Source organism: Solenopsis invicta, chromosome 15, assembly GCF_016802725.1.
Source record: "Solenopsis invicta isolate M01_SB chromosome 15, UNIL_Sinv_3.0, whole genome shotgun sequence".
Taxonomy (NCBI): Eukaryota; Metazoa; Arthropoda; class Insecta; order Hymenoptera; family Formicidae; genus Solenopsis; species Solenopsis invicta.
The window spans coordinates 8,384,757-8,406,614 of NC_052678.1; the positions used below are offsets into that span (position 1 = coordinate 8,384,757).

General features: G+C 37.3%; 1 protein-coding gene across 6 annotated transcripts in view; it reads right to left on the reverse strand.

Annotated features, from left to right (window-relative positions):
- LOC105197141 (cAMP-specific 3',5'-cyclic phosphodiesterase) overlaps positions 1-21,858 on the reverse strand; it is a 340,602-nt gene that overhangs the window by 153,471 nt on the left and 165,273 nt on the right. Inside the window, exon 1 of one of the 6 annotated variants that reach the window (XM_026135772.2) lies at positions 4,765-6,314. The exons of the other annotated variants lie outside the window; for them this stretch is intronic. Within the exon in view, the coding sequence (XP_025991557.1) occupies positions 4,765-4,850 (86 nt within the window). The 5' untranslated portion in view covers positions 4,851-6,314. Of the gene's footprint in view, positions 1-4,764; positions 6,315-21,858 lie in introns of those variants that run through there. 6 annotated transcript variants of the gene reach the window in all.

Genomic DNA, 21,858 nt, shown 5'->3' on the forward strand with positions numbered 1-21,858 from the left:
GTCCTGAATCAGAATTCAACGTGGCGCATTATTAGGTGAGATACAGGAAGAGCGGCCGTTCGCCCTTTGAGCGCAGAAACGAGATAGAGCGCAAGATATAGTTCTCCAGAGAGTTTTCCTCCTACGCGAAGCGCGTTTTAGAGCTTCTTTATCGAGATGGGACGGGTCTGCTCATTCGACGTACTCCGGAGGAGACATAAAACAGTATCTCTCGTCAAGTCCGCTCTAATCTACCAGACCCCGAGTGCGAAAACGAGTTTTCGCGATACGAAGATTCATCAACTCGCTTGCGTCACGAAGTTAAAGGCACAAACGTAACGAAAATCCACAGATTAAATATGTTGACTGCGCGAATTATGTAATTAGCCCTTATGAATTTGTGAGGCTCGTAGCGACATATCGTTCGTAGCAAATTTAAGTTCAACAAAATATCCGGTTCATAATTGATCGATTCCACGCATCCTTCGCGATCGTTGCGAAAGCTTAATATTCAAGAATAAATATCTCTGAGAGAAACAATTTCACGCTTGAGCGTGCATCGTACACATAAGTGCGCGATTCTGCAGCCGCCTACGTCAAACATGAGAGCATATTGTTTCATTAACGACGTTTACCAACTCGCGAGATACAAAAACATAGTACGTTGATCGTCCAATTTGAGGAGCGAATATGAAATTAGAAATTACATATTGATGTTGTAAATGATAATAATTAATAATTCAACGATTAAAACGTGTGAAATTTATCGCATATCAAACGTATCATTTTCGCATCATTTCATTTACACAAATTGGTTTTTCGATAAATAAAACCTATTCGCTTGATAAATATGAAATTCAATCCCACCTATCTCTGAAAAAATATTGGGTAAAATTGAGTGAAATTTGTATATGTAATATGATTGATATATAAGATTACATTTGATGTCATTTATTTGTCGGCAAGAAGATCGAAGAGCAATCATTGTGAAATACAAAACGTTATTGATACGTTCGATAATAATCGCGTCTGTATATTTATTCTTAAACTAAAGGTGATGATCTAAAAGATTTCGCTTTTATAAGAGTAGGAAACGACTTAAGGATGAGTCATTGTCTATTTAATCATTGGTGGGTAGTAAGTTCAAACTTGACGTCGAATGTAAGCAGACCGTGTTAAAGAGAGGAATCTAAATGACTCAAAATACGCCAACACAAAGAATTCGTCAGTTTAACGGTATGCACCGACGTATATAAGTTAGCAATAAGATTTATTTTAAAGACAAGTATTATTAAGAAAAAAAACAAATGTTTTCCAATAAATCGCAATAAAGTGCAAATCCTATTAAAGTTGATAATGCCAAGTTGTATGTGTAGAATTGCAATTTGCAATAGATAGATATTTATTACTTCAGCTTACAAATGCCAAGAAGGGAATTGTAATTTGTAATTTAAAAAATAGCTTCATCACACGCATTGAGACTTTCTTGAAGAAATGGAATTTTTACGCTTTTTAATTATCAAACGATCAAAGGATACGTACAAGAATTTCTACAAAGAAAAAAAATGATGTGTAAGAAATTAAAGGAAATTTTGTAGACATATTTTTTGATAAAAATAAAAATAAAAAATATCCACCAAATTTTTAAAAATAAATCTTATTTATTTTTGTGTTTATTCGTCGGGCACGAATTGTTGGAAATCAATTAACATGATTGATTAAATTAATTAAGGATATCATCGACAAACGTTAATTAAAAAGACGACCTGCTCTAAAGTAAATTACTTTGCAGCAACAATTCGGTGTATATAATCTTATTTCTTTCTCGAACTTTTGGTAGATTGTAATGGAATGAAAGACAAATTTAATTTAGCAGAGATAAACGGCGTGATCTTATTGTTATTTCGAACAGTAATCCTTGCACAATAATCCTTAAGAAGGGAGGAAGATTGGCAAGAGCCAGAAATTAGTTCGATAAACGTTCATGTGGCGATCGGCTATAAAGTTTGGCAACTATTAAGTTTCACGTTCTCACGAGCGTGAGATAACTTTTCTCTCTCCCTCTCTCTTTCTCGTATCGATTTGACTGGCATAACATACTTCGTACGTCAGCATTTGGCGCGAGGAGGCTTTCACGATGACGCTGATTATTAATCACCGAGATGAAATAATTTCGAATATCAGCAATTTACACGGGGCTCTCTCTACGAGAGATTACGAGGATACAGTTCTGTATATGCTGTATCACATGACGTTATTCGCGCGGATATTAGTGCTGATACTGACGATGACGCACAGAAACGGCCCATTTCCTTAACCCAATATCTGGAAAATAAAGCAACTGATGTCGCATCATATAACTCGAGGGCAAATGAAGAGAAATGCTTTATGCGCGTAAAGGTATCCTCTTGCCTTTGGAGTTATAAAAATGTTTTTCTAAGAGCACATTCATATGTGATGTATGTTTCTTCAGTTCAAAGATACGTTACGCTGTAGAAATCTATAATCCTAAAAAGGGCTACTCCTTCTAAAGATATCTTATAAAAAGGCTGGCGAAAATAGTTTATTAAAAATGTAATTTTCGTTATGCATGTATCATTGAGTGTCACATAAACGTTGTCTCTCGACGTTACGAGGGACGGCGCAAACAGTCATCATTTTTAATTCGCATCGTGATATTTCTTTCACGTGCATTCTTCACTTACCGCGGCGTGTATTGAGCGCAACATCTGAACTTTACGGTGCGTCGTTTCCGCGCGTGAAATTTATGCGTACGCTGTGAACGATAAATTTTCGAACTGTAGCACCGCGACGTAAAATTTGAACACCGCACTGGGACTATGCGAGCCCATAAAGTTTTCGAGCATTGCATTACGAAGAATCCACGCGGCGCATAATCACCACGTAAATGCGATAAACTGTATTTCTTTCCGTTTTAACTGCTTAAATAAATCGTTTTGCGGCGAAAAAGAAACCGATGAGTATAAGTGGAGTAGCAGTGGCTACAAGTAACGTAATCTATAACCAATTTTTTATTGCTAACAAAAAAGAATTTTTGTTTCACAAAGAAATTTACTTTATTGTAAATTATAAAATGTTAATTAAAATTAATTTTGTAATTGGCTATGTAATATTCGAAAATTTGAATCACCGAAATAGAATAAATTGTTAAATTTCAAATTTTCTGTGTTAAATGTAACCTGCAGCTACAACAGTGAAATGCTCTGCATTTGACTTGAATTATGAACACGCAATTCGCAACGATCACGCATGAAACCCTCCCTCGGGTGAAACTTTCCATCAAGCTGAAATCCAAAAATGTTTTTTTTCGGCGAAATGCATACAGAATTGTTGAATTATTTTGTTCTCGAAAGATTTTAAATATTTAGCTACTATATAATTCGTTGAGGTGTAATCATTTACAAGTGACGTAAATCCGTAATACATACGCAATACATAAATTCAAAGACCGATCATTATAATAATAATAATAATATTAGCATGTGATTAGCATTCAGCACGTATCGTTTCGATAATGTATCATGATAAATCGTGTCGAAATAATGTTGAAACCACTGTCGAAACTTCTACATATTCATGGAAGAATTAATTAACTTTCCATTCAGAAATATCTTTCATCTGGAAATACTTATTATACAAACTTTCTCTGTATTCATTGGATGTATATTAGGTCTTAAAATTTTTAAATTCTATCGAAATATATTAAAATAAAAAAAGTGCGTATAAAAATTACCTCTGATTCAGCAAAGTTATTACTCATTATCTATTAACTACAAAGGATATAGAATGTAAAAATTAGAAGCTTTGAAGTTAAAGAAGCTATAAAAATGGAACTCTAGATGTTGAATTTAAAAAAAGGAAACTATTTGTTTTCTAGTAAAATGATGGATTTTTGGTACTTTACCTCTAAATTAAGTTAATGTTAGTTTATCTATCATTAAATGATATGTACTAATGTTATTAAAACATTGAACACGTTTGAAGTATGGAATCTAGTTTATCGACTTTGCCAAGTAAAACTGTAAAAAGCGACGGTGAACCGCAGTATCGATCTAACTATTAAACGTAGCAGAGAAGAGCCAGCTACGTGAAACCCAGACAGTATCGCGAAAGATGGCGGTACCAGCAGCTACAGTTAATGTTACCAGTTATCGGTTTAAAGCTGCCTAACATTTTCCAATTATCTTATCGCTCGATAAAGCGATTTGAATGCTGTAGTGATAAATAAAAGTTGAACAATATGTTCAAAAAAATAATAAACAGTTTTAAAATAATAAATACTTTTACAGGTTTTTACTTCATAAATTTATATATCGAAACTCTAAAATAATTAAAATAATAATTAAAATGTCGCAATCATGCACGCATGAAGACATCTTTATTTTATTGGAACAATGTTCGTTTCACGAACATTTGATTAAACATCATCCTTTCTCTTTTTTTGTTTGTCGAAAAAAATAGCTGCGGATTGACCGACTTTGCGCACGGATTTGTGCCGTGTACATACATCTCTCGATAGACGAATCATCAATACGTGTTTTCGAAAAAAATCCAGGTCGTTTCATTAAGTCGCTTCGAACGTAGAATACACGGTGCCAGCTTTATTCCAGTCGGTCTCCAGAATGGAGTTTCGGCCGAAAGCATTCGCCTGCCGCATGCTCGGTTTTTACCGTGACGCGCTTTTCACCGTTGATTCCAATCGCTGACAGATACCTTATCCGTGAGCGGGAGCGGCCAAATTCTCACGTGATTTATCATACTCACCGCAATTCGTGCCCGACCACCGTCCATCCCCTGCGACGCCGCCTATCTTTCCGACGCAACGCTTCCGCCACGCTGAGCCTCTCCATCCTCGCGGAACGGCGTGATTAATTTTTCGCGATTATCGCTGTTAAAACGTACGCACTTTGCCGACGGCGATGACCGCGTGACCGTCGTCGTTTCGCGGCACAACGACGCGCGAAGCCGCGTTCAAAGCGACACGCGACGCGTCACGACTCATCTAAAATTGTAGCACATTCATTCCAGATTCACTAAACAGATTTCACGAACGAGAAGGGGAGCAGATTTTTGTTTCGAGCTACTAGCACGCACTAATACGCGAGGATATACTCATCGTATCTTCATAGAACTGTATGACTAAATCGCTACGTATTTTATCCGCGCAGTATCGTGCGAGATAAAATTTATTGAAACATGAAATACAACAATTTACGATGGCTTTCATGGGACTCGATTGTATTTTCTAATCGAACGTATATTTCGAAGAATGAATCGATTGACTTATTTATTTACGCGTTATGCAATTGCATCGCATCGATCGCGATTGTTATGCCGTAATATGGTTAATTGACGAAGACGCCAATAAAGGTCTTGTTGTGCAAGAGCGGATCACAATCGTCGATTATTACTCGCGACGCGCACTACCGATCACGAAACACTACGCGCGTATAAGAGCATATCGAAAAAAATAAACGTTTATATTCGCGAATGGAATATATTTTTTTGTTTCATTTTTCACGACACGTCACTCTGCTGCACGTGATTTATTGCACTGTTCTCGAACGACGAGGCGACCTGTCGTTGTTCACATCGTTGTCACGTAAACAATCGAATTTCAAAGATGAATGAAATTCTCCTAGCTCAATGACTTAAGCACGAGTCACTGATCGCCAATCAATCTAACGGAACCGGCAATTAAATCGGCTATCGCGCCTTACGAACAGACGAAGTAACCATCTGGACATCGCGACGCGCCGCACACGACTGAATGTCGTATTGTATTTATAGAGCGACTTGGATTATTTTGAACGCCGTCGCTTTTCTCACGTATACGTAGTTTGTACGATTTTCGAAGTCACGACACGCGTAAATACTCCGTGATATCTTTTTTACGTCCGCTTCTTTTACAACGTCGTGCGCACGACGTAAATGTAGCCTTCCGCATTAATCCAATTTCGCCGCTGCTCCTCGTCTTCTCGCATACCTCGTTCCACTACTATTATTCTCCTCCATTTTTTACCTTCTTTTTATCGTGTCAAGACGTATGAAATAAAATATTTTGAAACACGCGTGTAATGAAATGTACATGATGAACTGATCCACGATTTAATCTTGTACGATATTATTCCTAAGCCGATCGCAAACCACTAGACCGATTAATGAAAACATCAAATTTCCCTTGGCAAGAGTGCAAAAGACATTATTATTCAATTACAGTAGCTCCAGTGCACGCGAGAGGTTGCACGCTAATTACGACTGAAGTACATAATAAATTTAAATATAGGATAGAATTAAGAAATTTCTTTCAAAGATGATACATTATATGTGTAAATTATACGTTATATGTAATACAAAAAAAAAACTTTTTTTCTTTTCTTTATCTTCGGCAACATTTTGCGCACAAAACCGTATTAATAATTTATGCATATATTCTCCGTTCTATATCCGAGAACGAGCTGGCAAGTGCCCACCGATATTAAAGCATTCGCGGACTGTGAGTCGCCAAATTATAGATATTTTTTGAAGCACGCTATACGAGATGAAAATTCGACTTGCTACAGAGCACGTGTCCACATCCAGCGTGTTGTGCAAATATCTGCCAAAGTTGTGACAAATGCAAACTAATGGGGGTTATTAGTTTACGTCAAGGTCCGATTAGAAAATGAGTCACGTTTCAATAAGTCAATCTTCATAAATTCGCGAGTAGCCCGTCTTCGAATTAAGTAATCCTCGTGGGACACAAGGGGAGTAAACGTCAAACGCTTGCGTTTTTTTTTTTTTTTTTAGATCGTTCGCCGAGAAGGGAGGAAAGTCGAATGAGACGCAAGGTCGTCGGTTATTTATTATAATCGAGAATTCTCTCGGGGCGGCGCACGACGGTGCCTCCATATAAATCGTGGGTGTCGGCTGGCCAATTATAATACTCGTATTTTGGGAAACCAAATATTCGCGGTGGCCAACTTAGACGTGGAATCGCAAGACGCGACGCTTCGTTGTGCTCCGCCTTATTTTTCTCGCGGTTCTGCACGAATTTGGCAATCGCGGGCGAAACGTGATGCAAACGTGATACGTGAATCACGAATGGTTATAAACAGAACAACTACAGCTAAATTGTACGATTTTTCTCACTAATGAAAAATATCGTTCTCGCAAACTCTGATAAAGACGTACGGTCATTATTATTATTATGCAAATAACTTCCAACTAACGAGGATAAATATGACAGCGTAAATAGCTTAAGAATCATCGGACAGTACAAGGAACTTGTATTTAATTATAATTAATGGAGGGTTACTGAGTAACGTTGGTGTACTGCGAAATAAATAAATAAGCAAACGGAAAAGATGACGTCTAATCTTTTCTGCTTAAGGAGAATTCGTTACAAATCTACTTAATATTTTATAAAACAATATCGCGATGTTACATTTGCAACTTCTATATTGTAACCTTACAAGAATGTTCGTCTTCATTAATTCTTCGTAAATAAGATTTTATCACGCAAATGCAAAAGTTTGCTAAGATGAAAATTATTAATTAATATTAAAAAAGAACCGTGGAAATAAGTTGGGAGTTATTTCAGAAAATAATTATTAACTTTACGCTTTTCATTTAAATCTAATTAGCGACATTTTTTTTTAATGCTAACTGATTAAGAATTAGAACCTTGACAGCTTTGCTTGAAATTTTATTAAATAAGCTTTGATGTCATTTAATTCACAATATTGCTATAAAAAAAACATAATTTCGGGAGAAATTGTTAATTTGTTGTGCAAGACTGCTATACATATATTGACAAAACAATAAAATCCTACGTAAGTATTTGGGTTAGGATAGCAAAAGCTGTAATTTATTTTTTATTTATATCTCTTAATAAAAAAAATATGATAGTTAATATTTTAGAAATGAAGTCATTCCTAATTGATAAACACTTGCAAAATATTAACTCTGTTCTTAAATAATATTAAAGCGTATATCATTTTTTAAAAATACAAGTATACTCTGTACGGAGTTTGCTAAAATTTATTTACAAAATAAAAATTGTTCGCTACAATTTATAACAATCTCTCCACATCGTTCTGGAATTTTCAGTAAACGAAGCAACGTCTTCTGCACTGTTTACAAGATTTCTACTTAAAGTTCAAAAATACGTTACGCAGGAGATGCATGCGGCAAGGATGCAAGAGGCAGTGAAGTTTATAAAAATAAAAGCAAAAATAATTAATCGATATTATTAACCCTTTTGCTACGACATCTTGCCCTAATGCGCTCGTGCAAAGGGAAACAACTATGGTGGAAGCAACTGTGTAAAAAGAATGCTGGGGGTTGGTTAATCCTTTTCGTTTCATTAGGTAGCGACCGAGAAGATTACTATATCTGCTTTTTAAATTGACTTGCATAACAGGGACAAGAAAAACAACAGGTTTATTTTTAAAATCATTAAGATTATAATATTACACGATTAAGGATATTAATCTAAATTAATATTGAGTATGATAATAATACATATTGCTTGTAATGATATTAGTTATAATAATATTGGTATTTTAATGAAGCAATTATGCAATATTAGTCACTGTTATTAGTGATAAATATGTATATTTTAAACATGTAACTATAAACCAACAAAATTGAATCTAATATATAAATTATATTATTAGCTACCGGATATATTTTTTTATTAAGAGATAAAAATAAATTACAGTTTTTGGTGTCCTGCTTCAAATACTCATATATATTATGTATATAAGATTTTATTCCTATTTTTGTTCTAATTATTCTTAAATTAGATTGCATCTTCTATTATTTTTCAAATTTTTATTGTTGCACTATTATTCGAAAAAAGTATGTATATGTAAATATATAAATATTATAATATACGTATGAGTATCCACAGGATCTACAGCGTATCAAGTTTAGATCAAATGAGTTTAATATGCAAGCCCAAATGACTGCGGATCAGTCATCCCTACGGGATCGGCTACCGATAAAGGCGCGCCAACGCGATGCTGCCATCCGTGAATGTTCGGCGAGTTTGCCAGGCAGCAACAAATATTATCGTCTGCAGTAAACTTTGCACTTCTGAGTTTTGTTAAATATTTACGCTAAATTGCCAATGTAGCAAAACATTTCTTGTAAAACCACGTACATGTTAGAAATAAACGTCCTTTCATTCTAAATCTACACCATACCGAAGAATTTAGGTAAAAAATATTTTACTATATAAATTTTAAAAATTTTTAAACTTTATTATAATTTACATTAGTGGAAGAGTTTGTTTAAATCATCGCATCTTTGTAGAGAATAAGAATATCTCTTTATGCGGAAGTAAGCAATAAATACGACGACCATATTTATTCTAAAGGACAGTCCTTTATTTCGGGTAGCTGTTCTTTAGATTTATTTTTTTCAAAAATCTCATTTTGTCCTCTATTTTAAATTCTTTTCTAATTGGCCTTTCAATATCTAATGTTATACTAACGAACAAATTTTTACAGAAACAATTGATAAATTTAGTTGTTTAAACTGTTTTGAAAACACGTAGGAAGAAAATTCTAAAATTGTCAGATTTGTCCTCTATTTTCTCGAAGAAAATATGGTCGCCGTAGCGATAAGGCTCTGCACGAAGACACGGATTTAATGATAGTACAAGCAGCTTGCGTGGAAAAAAAAGCAAGACATCGAACACACAGTTGCAACGATAGTGCACGAGCATTGAAATGCTAATGAAAGAGGCGCGGAAAGAGTGAGATGCAAGACAAAATCGGCCGTTATTTGTGATGGAGCTCTTCTACGATTTACCCAGCCGTTCTGCAGTTATGAGCGGTCGAGTCGCAGCTAATACGACAGACAAATACATCGGATATTGTGCCCGAAACCATTCGACTTGGTTCTCCGCCGACGGCAGTTACAGTAAACCGTACTTTGGCAAACACGATGTGCTTCGATTTTATCCGGAAAGAAACTCAAATATCGACCTACATAATAGCTTCGATAGCAATAGAGTGTATGTATAAGCCAAGAAGGCGGAAGTATATTTTATTAGTAATCGAAACGATAGATGGATTTTACCCCCTTTTTCAAACTCTGATCGTTGTCTTATAAGATCCTACGTAGAGGAAACCCACATCTTTTCTATAATAAAAAACCGTTACCTGCTACATGCCTTTAAATTTGCTTGAAACAAAAAAAAACCTGCGCGATGAATTGAGAAAAGTTTCATCTGCTGAATTAATTTATCTTTTGATAAAGCGCAACGGCGATATATCCAGAACGCCTTGCAATTTTCTTATTAGCGGAGAAATTCGCGTTTAACTTAATTGCACACATTGCAGTCGCGGGAAAGGAAGGATTTATCTCGGGTCTCGATCTCTGTCGTTCCTCCCCTGAAAGGAGCCGGCAAGATGCATTTCATTTCTCGACGGGCGCGTTAAGGCGCGAGAGGCGCGCCGCGCCTCGCCGTTCCTATTAGAGATCTCTTACGCAACGCGACGGTGCCAAAGAATGCCATTTCCCCGCCCGCGTTGCAACTCCCGCAATGAATGAGCAAAGGAATTTCTCGAGACTCGAGACTCGAGCCTCTCGCGCGCGCGCGCGCGCGTGCGCCAGCATCTATCTATACGCGGATGCAGAATGGTTCTACGTGTAACACGAAAAGCCACTCGGCGGCCCGCGACCATTATGCTAATTACGCCTACCGGCAACGAAATATATACCCCGTTTGTGTAGGTACATGCCTTGAGGTTATCGCGGTGGCGCGGTGGTATACGGAGCCGCAACCCCAAGATAGCGTAAACGCATTGCGCGAGGTAGTGGGTAGTGGGTAATCGCAACCGTTGCATTTGAGAATAATGCGATAGATACAGCTCGCGGTGTATGTGTATGACGGACGAGCGTGGAATCGAGGCGATATCCATTCGTGAGAATCCATAATTATAGCCATTGGTATCCGCGCCTCGTGCCTCGCATACGGCGAGCATGCGATGTGAATGGAAGGAGCTTAATCGCCACGAGATCGACCACGCGCGAGAGGAGATGATTCCATGCACGGATGAGAGGATTCCATGACGCAATTGCGCGGAACGCGTCGTCGCCAACTATTCCGAGGATTACAATTTACTTAGCGTTAAAGTCTAGATAAATGCGGCTCTTATACGTATATTCTTAAATGATGCGAATGCCGTGGCGTGCGTGTCGCTCCAGCAACAGTGCGAAAGGCCGCAGGACGCTGCCGAGGCAGTTACCGAATTCTCTCCGACCTGGCAGAAAATTCCTATAAATACTTGAGTGTTTTGATCCATTAGTATATTATTAGCAATTTATGTAGCCTTCCATCGCGTCTGGTGTAAGCTCTATCGAGCTTAATCGCAGCCTAACGCCGTACTTGAATAATACAAAACGAAACATCAGAGAAATTGTTACAAATGTTAACGTAAGGCGAGCGGAGATAATACGAAACGAACAATGGGTAAAACCTAGGCTAAAATAACAATATATTTTTTATAGCGTGCTTCAAGCAAACGACACGTTAAAGCCGGCTTGTTGAACTAGCATTATTTTTAAAAACGAATCTGTAATCACAAGTGCACTTCTAGTTCGTTTTTAAAGAAAGGATGTTACCAATCGAAATCTGGATAATTGGTTAATATCCGGAGCATCGATTCCCCTTGCGATAACTTGATCGAATACTCGTGTGCCCCAGGCGCACCCAGTTCACCGAGGCGTTTTCGCAAGTTTCGCTTGTACTATCCTAACGTAATTCACTTCACTTTGCGCGATGATGCTCAAAGTTGTGTCCGTAAAAGTTTAATGTGATCTAAGGGTACTATTTTTTTTGCGAAGATTGAACGGAAGCCGATAGCGTACCGAGCTTAACCAAATTGAATTAACAATCGGTTTACATTGTTTCAAACGCGAAACCGATAATGGGATAACCCAGAAATAAATGTTATTACATTGAGAGCACATTGAATCTCTCTTTATAAAAAAAAAGGAAATGTTAATTTTCAGTGATGGAAATTTCGACAAGATTCCCTGAGGTTTCCTCGTGCCGACCGAAAATTCCTTCTTATAACGTACCGAGTTCTGCGAGGATTATCTCCGAAAGCACGATAGCCAAATTAATAAGGTACGAGCCATCCGGCGCAAAATGTCCAGATTCGATCTCTAAGATAATACAATATCAGATTTCTCGTGATTAATTGAGGCGAATTTAATGTATTCGAATATTTAAGCAAGTTTTTGCCAAGTTCTTTTTCATTCATTTATTAATAAATAGATGAAGACACAAGTGCTCTTAATTACGAACATATCTTAATATTTAATAGCAAATTTTGACCACGTATGTATCTCCTCTATACATTTATTAATGAAGACAACTATTAATAAGAGCAAGGGCGGTCAAAGTTTGCTATTAAATATTAAAATATTTTATTACATCGAGAGCATAGTCTGTGTATTCGATTTCTATTTGTTTCCTCGTAAATAAAAGTAACACGATGTCTTACGGTTGTACAAATTCACAACTTTTTTTACGATAAGCTACCTTGATCTTTGATATTTATTCAAATAGATCTAGTTAGTAAGCAAATATTTTTGCTGTTAAATAATTAAACCACATTATATAAGATTAAGTAATATCGCTCTGCCGTTAGCATCAAAGGCCTTTCCGCCAGTGAGCCGATCCGCTCCACAAATACCTGTTAATATCATAATAGCACGTACATTAATTGCACACCCTATACACAATCATCAAAGGTAGGCTTGTATCGACATGTATACACTGCGATGTTAACCCTTTTAGTGCCCCTGTTGTCGAATGGCGTCAAAGGAACGAATATAACATGATGTGACGTGTTCGCACCAGTAAGCACTCGGTGCCACCGTTTCCTAGTACGGTCGTGTTCGAAACAGTTTTGAGTTACCGCGAGTAAAATTGATATCCAGGAAACCATACTGCCGGACGGAAAAAAAAGAAAAAAAAATAGGTAAAGCGCAAAATGATCTCGATGCAAGGTGCCAAGAAAATACGAGTGTCCAGCTGTGTCATAAATCGTTAGGCACACCGCCAATCTGCGTCATGCTTACTTCCAAGGACACACCGTGGATTTTGGGGAAGGGTTAGCAACCAGAGCGGGCCAGGGATGCAGGAATGCCCGTGTCGCGGATAGTCAGCCGGAGAGGGTAGAGCTAGTTATGCGATGGGATATCGCGAGGTAGTGGGGGTGAAGGTACATTTCGAGGTCGGTCGATACCACTGTCCGTCGAAGCGCCATCGCCACGTGCTTCGCACCATGCTCTGTGTTTTCGTGATCAATCTTGCAGAAACGCATCCGACTTGAAAATTGCTTTTTCCCCTCCGAGTCGTGAGTGCTCCCGACGTTCCATCCGCATTTAGATTAGTTTGCTCGCATAATCGAGTTTTGATTCTGTAATTCTCGCATAATTTTATTAAATCTACAAAATGAATTTGATATTAAATCCCCGTGAATCGTTACCGCAACTTCGGGGAAGTCAGCATCACAAAGACAAATGAAGATAAATTCAAAGTACGCGAAGACGCTGTATAAATCGATTATAGTCGCGTTTATGAGCATTTTTACAAATACGCGTTCTGACAGAATGCTGGCTGCCAATCAGTTTTTCTCGCGAAACAGTAGTTCAACAGAAGTAAAAAAAAAGTCTATGTGTGGGATATCGAACGATCGATGCCGCCCTTGAAGGTAAATGCGAATCTCGGATTATTGCCACAGAATGCAACTACGAGCTGTTCGCAAAAGCCATCAATATCGATAGCGGCGTATCCTTGCGATTCTTGACATTTCGCAATTTTGATACACTAAATAGACACGAGGATACATCGTATATTTCGCATTAAGCTCTACATGAATTTATTCATACGTGTGCGGCAGTGAAATATTTTCGAATGCGCAACGAATTTTTAGATATCTCAGACAAGACAGGCAAAAGTTTTATCTTTCGATATCATCGCTATATTTAAAGTATTTTATTAATCTACTGTGCATCTTTATATTTTTGTCTTACAACGTAACATGTATCTTCGAAACAAATAGATTTTTCATAATTACTCAAGACATCCAATTTGATACATTAGTATTCTATGTCACAACTAATTTTCGTGCGGACGAATTTTGATGAGAAAATTTGACGACGAGATTAATTTCCAGACTCTCGAGACGCTTGCCAAAATTATTATTAAATCCTGCCCACGAGGGAGAGACGCAGTTTCTCCAACTATAATATAAGCGCGTGACTGTAAATTTTATTTTAGGTAGGACTATGCCCCCACGAGGTTTACCTCTCGTCGGTATGGTGCAAACAACCTATTAATCGTACGTTCCTTTTCTCATTTTTTTGAATCCTCCCTCGTGAAGATTAATATCGCGACACGACGTGACCTAGCCTTTAACGAACAAAGCGAGTCACCTGTCATCGATAAGAGACCTCGAGTACGAGGTATTAACCTTGATTAATTTAATTCCCACCCTCTCGTATTTATAGCTCGGGGAATGATTTCCGAGCGGTACGCGCCCGGATAGTCCCACGGCGGTATATTCGGCCTCGCTTCGAAGCGCAAGATCGCGTGCGACCGGTACATTACGAGCGCCGTGAAAGCTCAACCGGCGAGCTTTTATAGGTCAAGTTCTCGTTTCGTCTCGCGAGGAAGTGCATGCCCACCGTCGGATCGTGCACGTACGCTCGTCCACAAGTAAAACGGTCGATGTGCACGATCTGCCCTAGGCCTAGACCCAATTCGCGCCCACAGCTGATTGATAGCGCTCACCATCCATCGCTTTCCCACCTAATGCTTAGTCACGTTCCTAATTGCAATGACGAATATTAAATTGCCCGGCGAACTGATTTCTGAGCGCGGAGAAAGCGGATGAATAGCATAAAATGAAAATCGCTTTATGCATGCAAAATCCGCCGCTGCGGAAACGTCTCGTAAGAAACAAAGGGGACATTAACGAGGGACAAAATCTCTCTCTCTCTCTCTCCCTCTCTCTTTCCTCGGTGAAGTCGGTAAGAAATAAAATTCACTGCTTCATCTCCAAGCTCGAGATGGATAAAATGGGATTTAGCGAAAGCAAAAAGATCGAGAAGTTACTATTTCGAATTCTAGATTCGGATATATCGCCGAGTAGGCGAATTTGTATCAGTATGTTTGCAGAGCTTCCGAATAAACCCTTCAAAGCCACTTTTTACTGTGGAGCCTCTTCGAAACTAGACGCAAACTAGAGTTTAGAGATAAATTTCTTTGAATGCCTACTGTCTTTGTCCTACGCCTCAAAATTGAGCGTGTGCAACATTGTGCGAAAGAACGATCGTACTCGACTTGTACCTCATATCCGAATATAGAATAATACGGAATATTCGTCTTGGAAAGAGGAATTATCGTTAAAATTGAATTTTACATCCCTGATCACTCGTCACGGAATATCATTGTTCCACGGAACATCATCGCATCATCTTCGTGTAAGTTAGTTACATTGGAAATTACAGAGCGCGAAATGGAAAAATTCACAGATATATCAGTGCTCCGTAATAGTGGATGGCGTTAATTATGCGCGACGTTAATTACTGGGTTGTACAAACAAGCGTTTCACCACAAATCATTATGCGCCGGTGGTAATACGTGATCGCAAAATTTACGATAATCGGTGTTGCATGGAAGTAAGGATGTTAATAGCTAAAATTTCTATGTATGAATACGCGTTATACGTATTGACGTTATTAGCTCGGCCGCGTAGCAAACATGCTATTAAATATGTATTTTAATAACCGTACATTTTAAGATATAATTAATTGGAAGTTGTGTTGCGCGCGAAAATTGAAATATCAACAATTTCGAGTAACGGCAATTTACTGGAAAATGGAAAAGACAATTTAATAAAACGCAAACATTGAATTTTCCTCAATAGGATCAAATTTTGAGAAAATTATTTAACGAGATCAACGTCGGCACGTGGTATTGAATGTAAGACACGAGCAAAAAGTGAAAGATAAAAGGAATAATTTACATTCTCTCAGGACCAATTTAGCTAGAATGTGCTAAATCGCAAAAGCGATTCATATGAATGTGGCAGATGGTTTTATTTCGCCAAATTGAATCCCAAGTGCGCCATTCTTACATCTGGCCGAATTCTGTCGAATTTAAGGATTCATGTTATTTTTACTTCTTTGCAATTTCTTTCTAAGATTTTGGAAGAAATTCCATCATTTTTGTTATCCCAAATTCTTATTTTATAAAGAATAATATCAAGTATTTTAAACTAGCTAGCGCTAACAATATTAATTCTCTAAAAAAAATAAAAGCTCGAAACGAGATAGCATATATGCAAATAACAGACTTTTTTTACTGTGATAAAGAAATACTTTTGTTTAATCGCGCGCGGCAAGGATTTAATTAATTGATTTAATCATTCAAATCCACTTCGATTAATTTAATAAAACCGGAGTGGTTCGAGAGACAACGCACGATTATCGTCGAGTGAATGGAGGAATAGTATATCGTTAAAAAAATTCACAAATATTGGAAACCACAAACACAAAACCGCCGAGTGTGCTCGCACAGTGAACAATATAACGAGACATGTTACCAATGTTATTTCATGTACACTCACATGTACATACATGTATATATTAGAATAACTATATTAAAATTTCTTAATTTTTTCGAACAATTAAAACAATTTAATTTAGCGATTCATTTTACACGTAAAAATAATTTAACATGTAACTAAATTCCGTGATCAGACGTAAACACAAGAATCTTTTCTACACTTTTAATTCTATGCATCCCGATAGCAGTATTATAATGCAGTTCAATACGGATTATTATTATTCAAAGATTATTACTTTTAATACTAATTACCTTCAAATTAATGCCATAATTTTTTCACTTCGATGCTAATAACTTTCCATTTGTTATTCCGATAATAAAAATGCATTGAGAATTTTTTGCTTTATCTTTCTTGCAGCGAAATTCAATCATGGTCCATCAGATTTAATTGACCGTATACGAACGGAAATAACGGGAAAGACTCTTGTCCTGGCTCCTCTGTTAAAGCAACGATATTACGAATAATTTTATCGCAGAGAAATGCGAATGCAAAAGGCATGTAAGAACCGGACAGATTTGCCTTAACACCCGGAGAAACGTGCCGCAATAGGGAAATCATAAAAAGATGAATAGAGAGAGAGAGAGAGAGAGAGAGAGAGAGAGAGAGAGAGAAAGAGAGCAAGCACATGCTAACGAGAAAGGGCAAAGGTAATACGAGCTCAATGTGGCTTTGCCGGCGTGTGCAAAGAGACTTTTGGTTTGAAAATCACCCGAGGGTGAGCTCAACCGGCGCGACGGCACAACCCGTTATGACTCCCTCCGATATATCACACTACAAAACAAATGAAGTTAAAAACCACGTGACACAATGGCTCATAAACTTAAGTGCATTTCATACGACACGTACATGTGCACATGTGTAAGTCGAACGTGCATGTAATATGCATGTATTACGGCGTATATTACATAACATCAGTAGCGAGCAAAATTCTAATACGATGAAGTAAGCGCTATTAAAAAAATCAAATTTTGTGTATAATGCAGTGCAGAAATTAATATCGTGAAATATTTTTCAATTATGTAGTACGCGTTTAAAACACGTTAAAGTCAAACACGTCGCTACTGCGAAATTTTAATAACTTTTATATTATATTAAGTGACATAGCATCATCTTTAATGTTAGATGAAGATAAATGTAAAAATTCAGAGAAAAAGCAGTCATAAAAGTGAAGTCGGCGCGAGGAAGATCTTAACGGAATAATGCCGGAAAACGTCGTTACACATTGTCAAATATAATAACTCTGGAATCAAGTTTCAGCATTACAACGCGCGTCTCGAAATTGCATTTGAACGTAGCGTTAGTCATTCTCTTACGGCTTCTGTACGTATTCTATTTCACTTCAAAGTTAAAACGTCTTCTTCAAACGCTCGCAGTAATGCGTGGAACAGAAACGTAAAGGTATCTCTGAGAAAATTACAGCAGTCGAGAAGACATAGTCGCGTCTTGCGAACTAAGTATTTAAAGTGATGGAATTACAGAGTAGAGGAAAATAGTGGCAAAAATAAAAGATTGAAACAGTCAAGATTACGCAGAAGTTGATTCCAAATTGCAAAGTTAAGAGCAATCTATGTGTAAAAGGATAAATCAATGATTCCGATTTCGAAGAATTTCGAAGGAACTTTGGCTATGAGATTCCCAGGCACTTTTACTGATATGTAAAAATTTTCCGGTTAAGCTTGATGCACGGGATGCACTTAGTTATCATTCTCGTTGCATAAGACGATGAGAAGAATGAAAAAGCTGACTCTCTGGCAACGAATGTAATTCGGTAAAACAACGAGAAAATTGGTCGCGTTGTTCACCGTATGCACATTTTTTTTCCTGCCCGGTATAATTAGACTCAACGAGTAGGCAAATGGTAATTCAATTCCGCAAACATTACACCTGCCAGCGTCAGCGTAGTCGCGCCGTGTATGCGATATTACGGTGTAATTTACGGAATGTGCATGCACGAGCGCGGACGCGTTCGCATGCGCGTATACGCGTAAACTTTGAAACGCACTGCAAACGAGGGAAATTCGCGATGAGAGCTTTCCTCCGTGATGAAATTTTCACTCTTTACCTTACTCCCTCGACTGCCGCCACGAGCCCGACGTATACTTATTAATGTAATACAAAAAAGCGCGCATCTTAGATTATAATACATGTGTCAGCTATCGAGAGGAAAAATACGGATTAGACGCAATCGTGTAATTAAATGTTTTTCATGCCGTCAACGTGAACAGTAAAATCTAACGAAATCGTAAACCGAAGAACCTCGAGCGCTTTTGAAAAAGACATTTCTTTAAATAACCGCTCGTACCACCGATCGCTCACTTAAACGACGCCAGTTCGCAATACTCTCGCGAAAGAATAGTTGGCGACGTGAAAAGAATACATCTTCTTACATGTGACAAATTGTTTATCCTCTTTTCTTCTTTATGGTGCGTTGTTCGCTGATATCGCGATGCAAAACAAGATCGTCGGATCGCATCGCGTGTCGTAATTCCTTGTGGAAACGCAGCGTGACGAATGCAAATCATCAATGATTAACATCAGCTGACACTTTTGTCACCAGCACGCATTATGACGCAGCACACGATTTCTTCGATCGCGCACAACATGAGCGAGCGACAACACGTGTGTTATGCGTGCATTAAGCTGGTAGCCTCGGTACCAACGAGCCGCAATCATCATTAAATTGAACATATGCAAACGATACGAGAGATTAAAGTTATTAAACACTATCATTGTAAGCGATCCGGTATTATGGTAATTAATTGATCGAGGATAATTCGATAAAAAGAACAATAGAAGAAATACTGGTAAAAAAATACGAATATTATTAGAATGAATTATATCATTTCTTGATTGTATGTACACAAATAATGGATTCAGATTAATAACAGAAACCTTACACGATCAAAAGTACCATCAGTACTAAGTATATTGAAAATATTATGCCGTTGCAAAAAAAAGAACCAATAGTGTTTCAATAAATTGATTACTTTGTCAATTAAATGAACAGTAATCATCAATTACTGATGTAGTAATTAGTCTATTGAAACTAATTAGTTTATTAGTTCTTTTATTTAAGATATAACAGATATACAAAACTGAGCTGAAATATTGTCAGAAATACAATGATCATCTAAGATTGTAAAAATATTGACGCGTACTGTCAAGATTACTATTTGAATATTACTGATCAGTGTTGTTGATTGTGTAAGGATCAGGTATCGTCGCAATTTTCTATTATGATTGTGACGTCAACAATTGACAGACATGCGCATGTTTGCGGCACTGGCAGTTACATGTGAACATCTTGATAAACAGTAGCTTGAATTGGCTAATGACCAAGAATAACCTATTACTGCGATTTATAGTGGTATAAAGACAGAAGTGGTCGTTAACAATTTGCATCAGCGATCGTTGAAGGGTATCGTTGAAACGTATGAAAATAAATAGGTGTCGGATCACGCGCTGCATGAAAATTGTATTTAATGTTCACGAAAATTGCATTAAACCACGTAATCCTAAAGGGCTATTTTACATCGTTTCTCCCTAATTAGTTTTAATTCGGTTGATTAAAATTTCAAATAATTTTAAATTTTACAGTTTGATATGTGTAAGATAATTTTACAACGAAACTGTATTAGCGTTTTCGTTAAGATCTTCCGCTTCTGTTAATTCTGTTCCGCTCTTAGTAAAATAGATTTAGCAAAGTAGCCTTAAATTTATGTTACGTTTGCGCACATAAAAGACAATTTAATTTTAGCGAACTTAAATGTTTAATCGAGATAAAGGACTCAATGAGTTTCGTAGAATTACTCTAATTTTTTATTTAAAATAATAATGTGACTTGCGCAAAACTTTCGCGAGCATGCATTTCGGAACTGCTAGGTTGTCGCTTATTGGCGAATGTGCAGGCCCGTGCAACACCACCAGTAGCAGCAACAGCAGCGGCAGTAGCGGCAGTAGCAGCAACGGTAGCAGGCAAGTATCGATCCCTCAGGACCAGAGCTCTACCCTAGTAGCCTTGCATTCTCTTTGCCATCTACAAGGTGGTCAAAATTTGGCTTTACATGTGGGAACATACTTTATTTTAAACGCAGCGAATGCGCGCAATAATTAAAACGACACGCGCGCGGAATACCGTCATTTATCAACTTCGCGATAAAAATATTTATTTACCGGCTTTTTTTCCACTTCCGATAAGCACGAATAACAGAATAAAAATTTAAGTAAGCCAATGTCACAAGACTGTGAGTTCGTCTGATGGGAAGATAACGTCAAAAGGTTTGCATTTTAATTTAAAGTTCGAAGTGCGTTACAAAGTTAATTTAACGCAGATTCTGGCAAAGTTATCCTTTCATTACTCGTTGGATATGACTAGAAAGGCTATTGAGAATACGAAAATAGAAAAACATCTTCACGAACCAGATTATGTAGCGCTACGGATAATAAAAATATATATTCAAGTAAATAGTCCTTGTTTGCCCAAGTTTGCGCCGAACTGATAAAATATTTTCATTATCTGATGACCATTCTTGAGAGAGTGATTTCTATTTTCAAAGAAACTTTCTCTTGTCAAGATATCGGCTAATCGTTTTCACATAAATTTTGATATGGCTTGTAATAATGACATGATGACTTGCAATATTATTTATATAAATTTAGGAAGCATTTACCTCAGAGTTGCGCATAATTTCTCGCAACTGCTTAATAACATTATCTGTGTTTTACTTTCAATGAGATAACAAATTATTAACTGCACGTGGGAAAAGTAGCGTTAATGAATAAAGTTTGATCCCTTAAAATTAACGGAAATAGTATCCTCCACATTTAATATTTATAATGATCCTTTCATTTTCTTTCCATCTACACATACCCACACGCATTTCCTCTCTCATCTTATAATTTTTCTTAATACTTATTACGTTGTACATACACTCATTATACTTTATTTTATTCTGTCGTGCAATATTTATGAGTTTGCCTTTAGCAACTGATAACGGACGAATGTTAATCTTGGCGCGCATCGTTAATTTCCCTTCGAGAACGAAGAATAGCGTAACTCGCAAACTTCTCAGCCGTAAAATGTATGCAACATCGGCGCATCTCTCTATGTAACGGCAGGGAAACGAACATAAATGAAATATGTTCACGATAAATCGATAGTATGGCGTTGCAGCGTGAAAAACCAAATATAAAATTAACCGCGAGATGACATTTG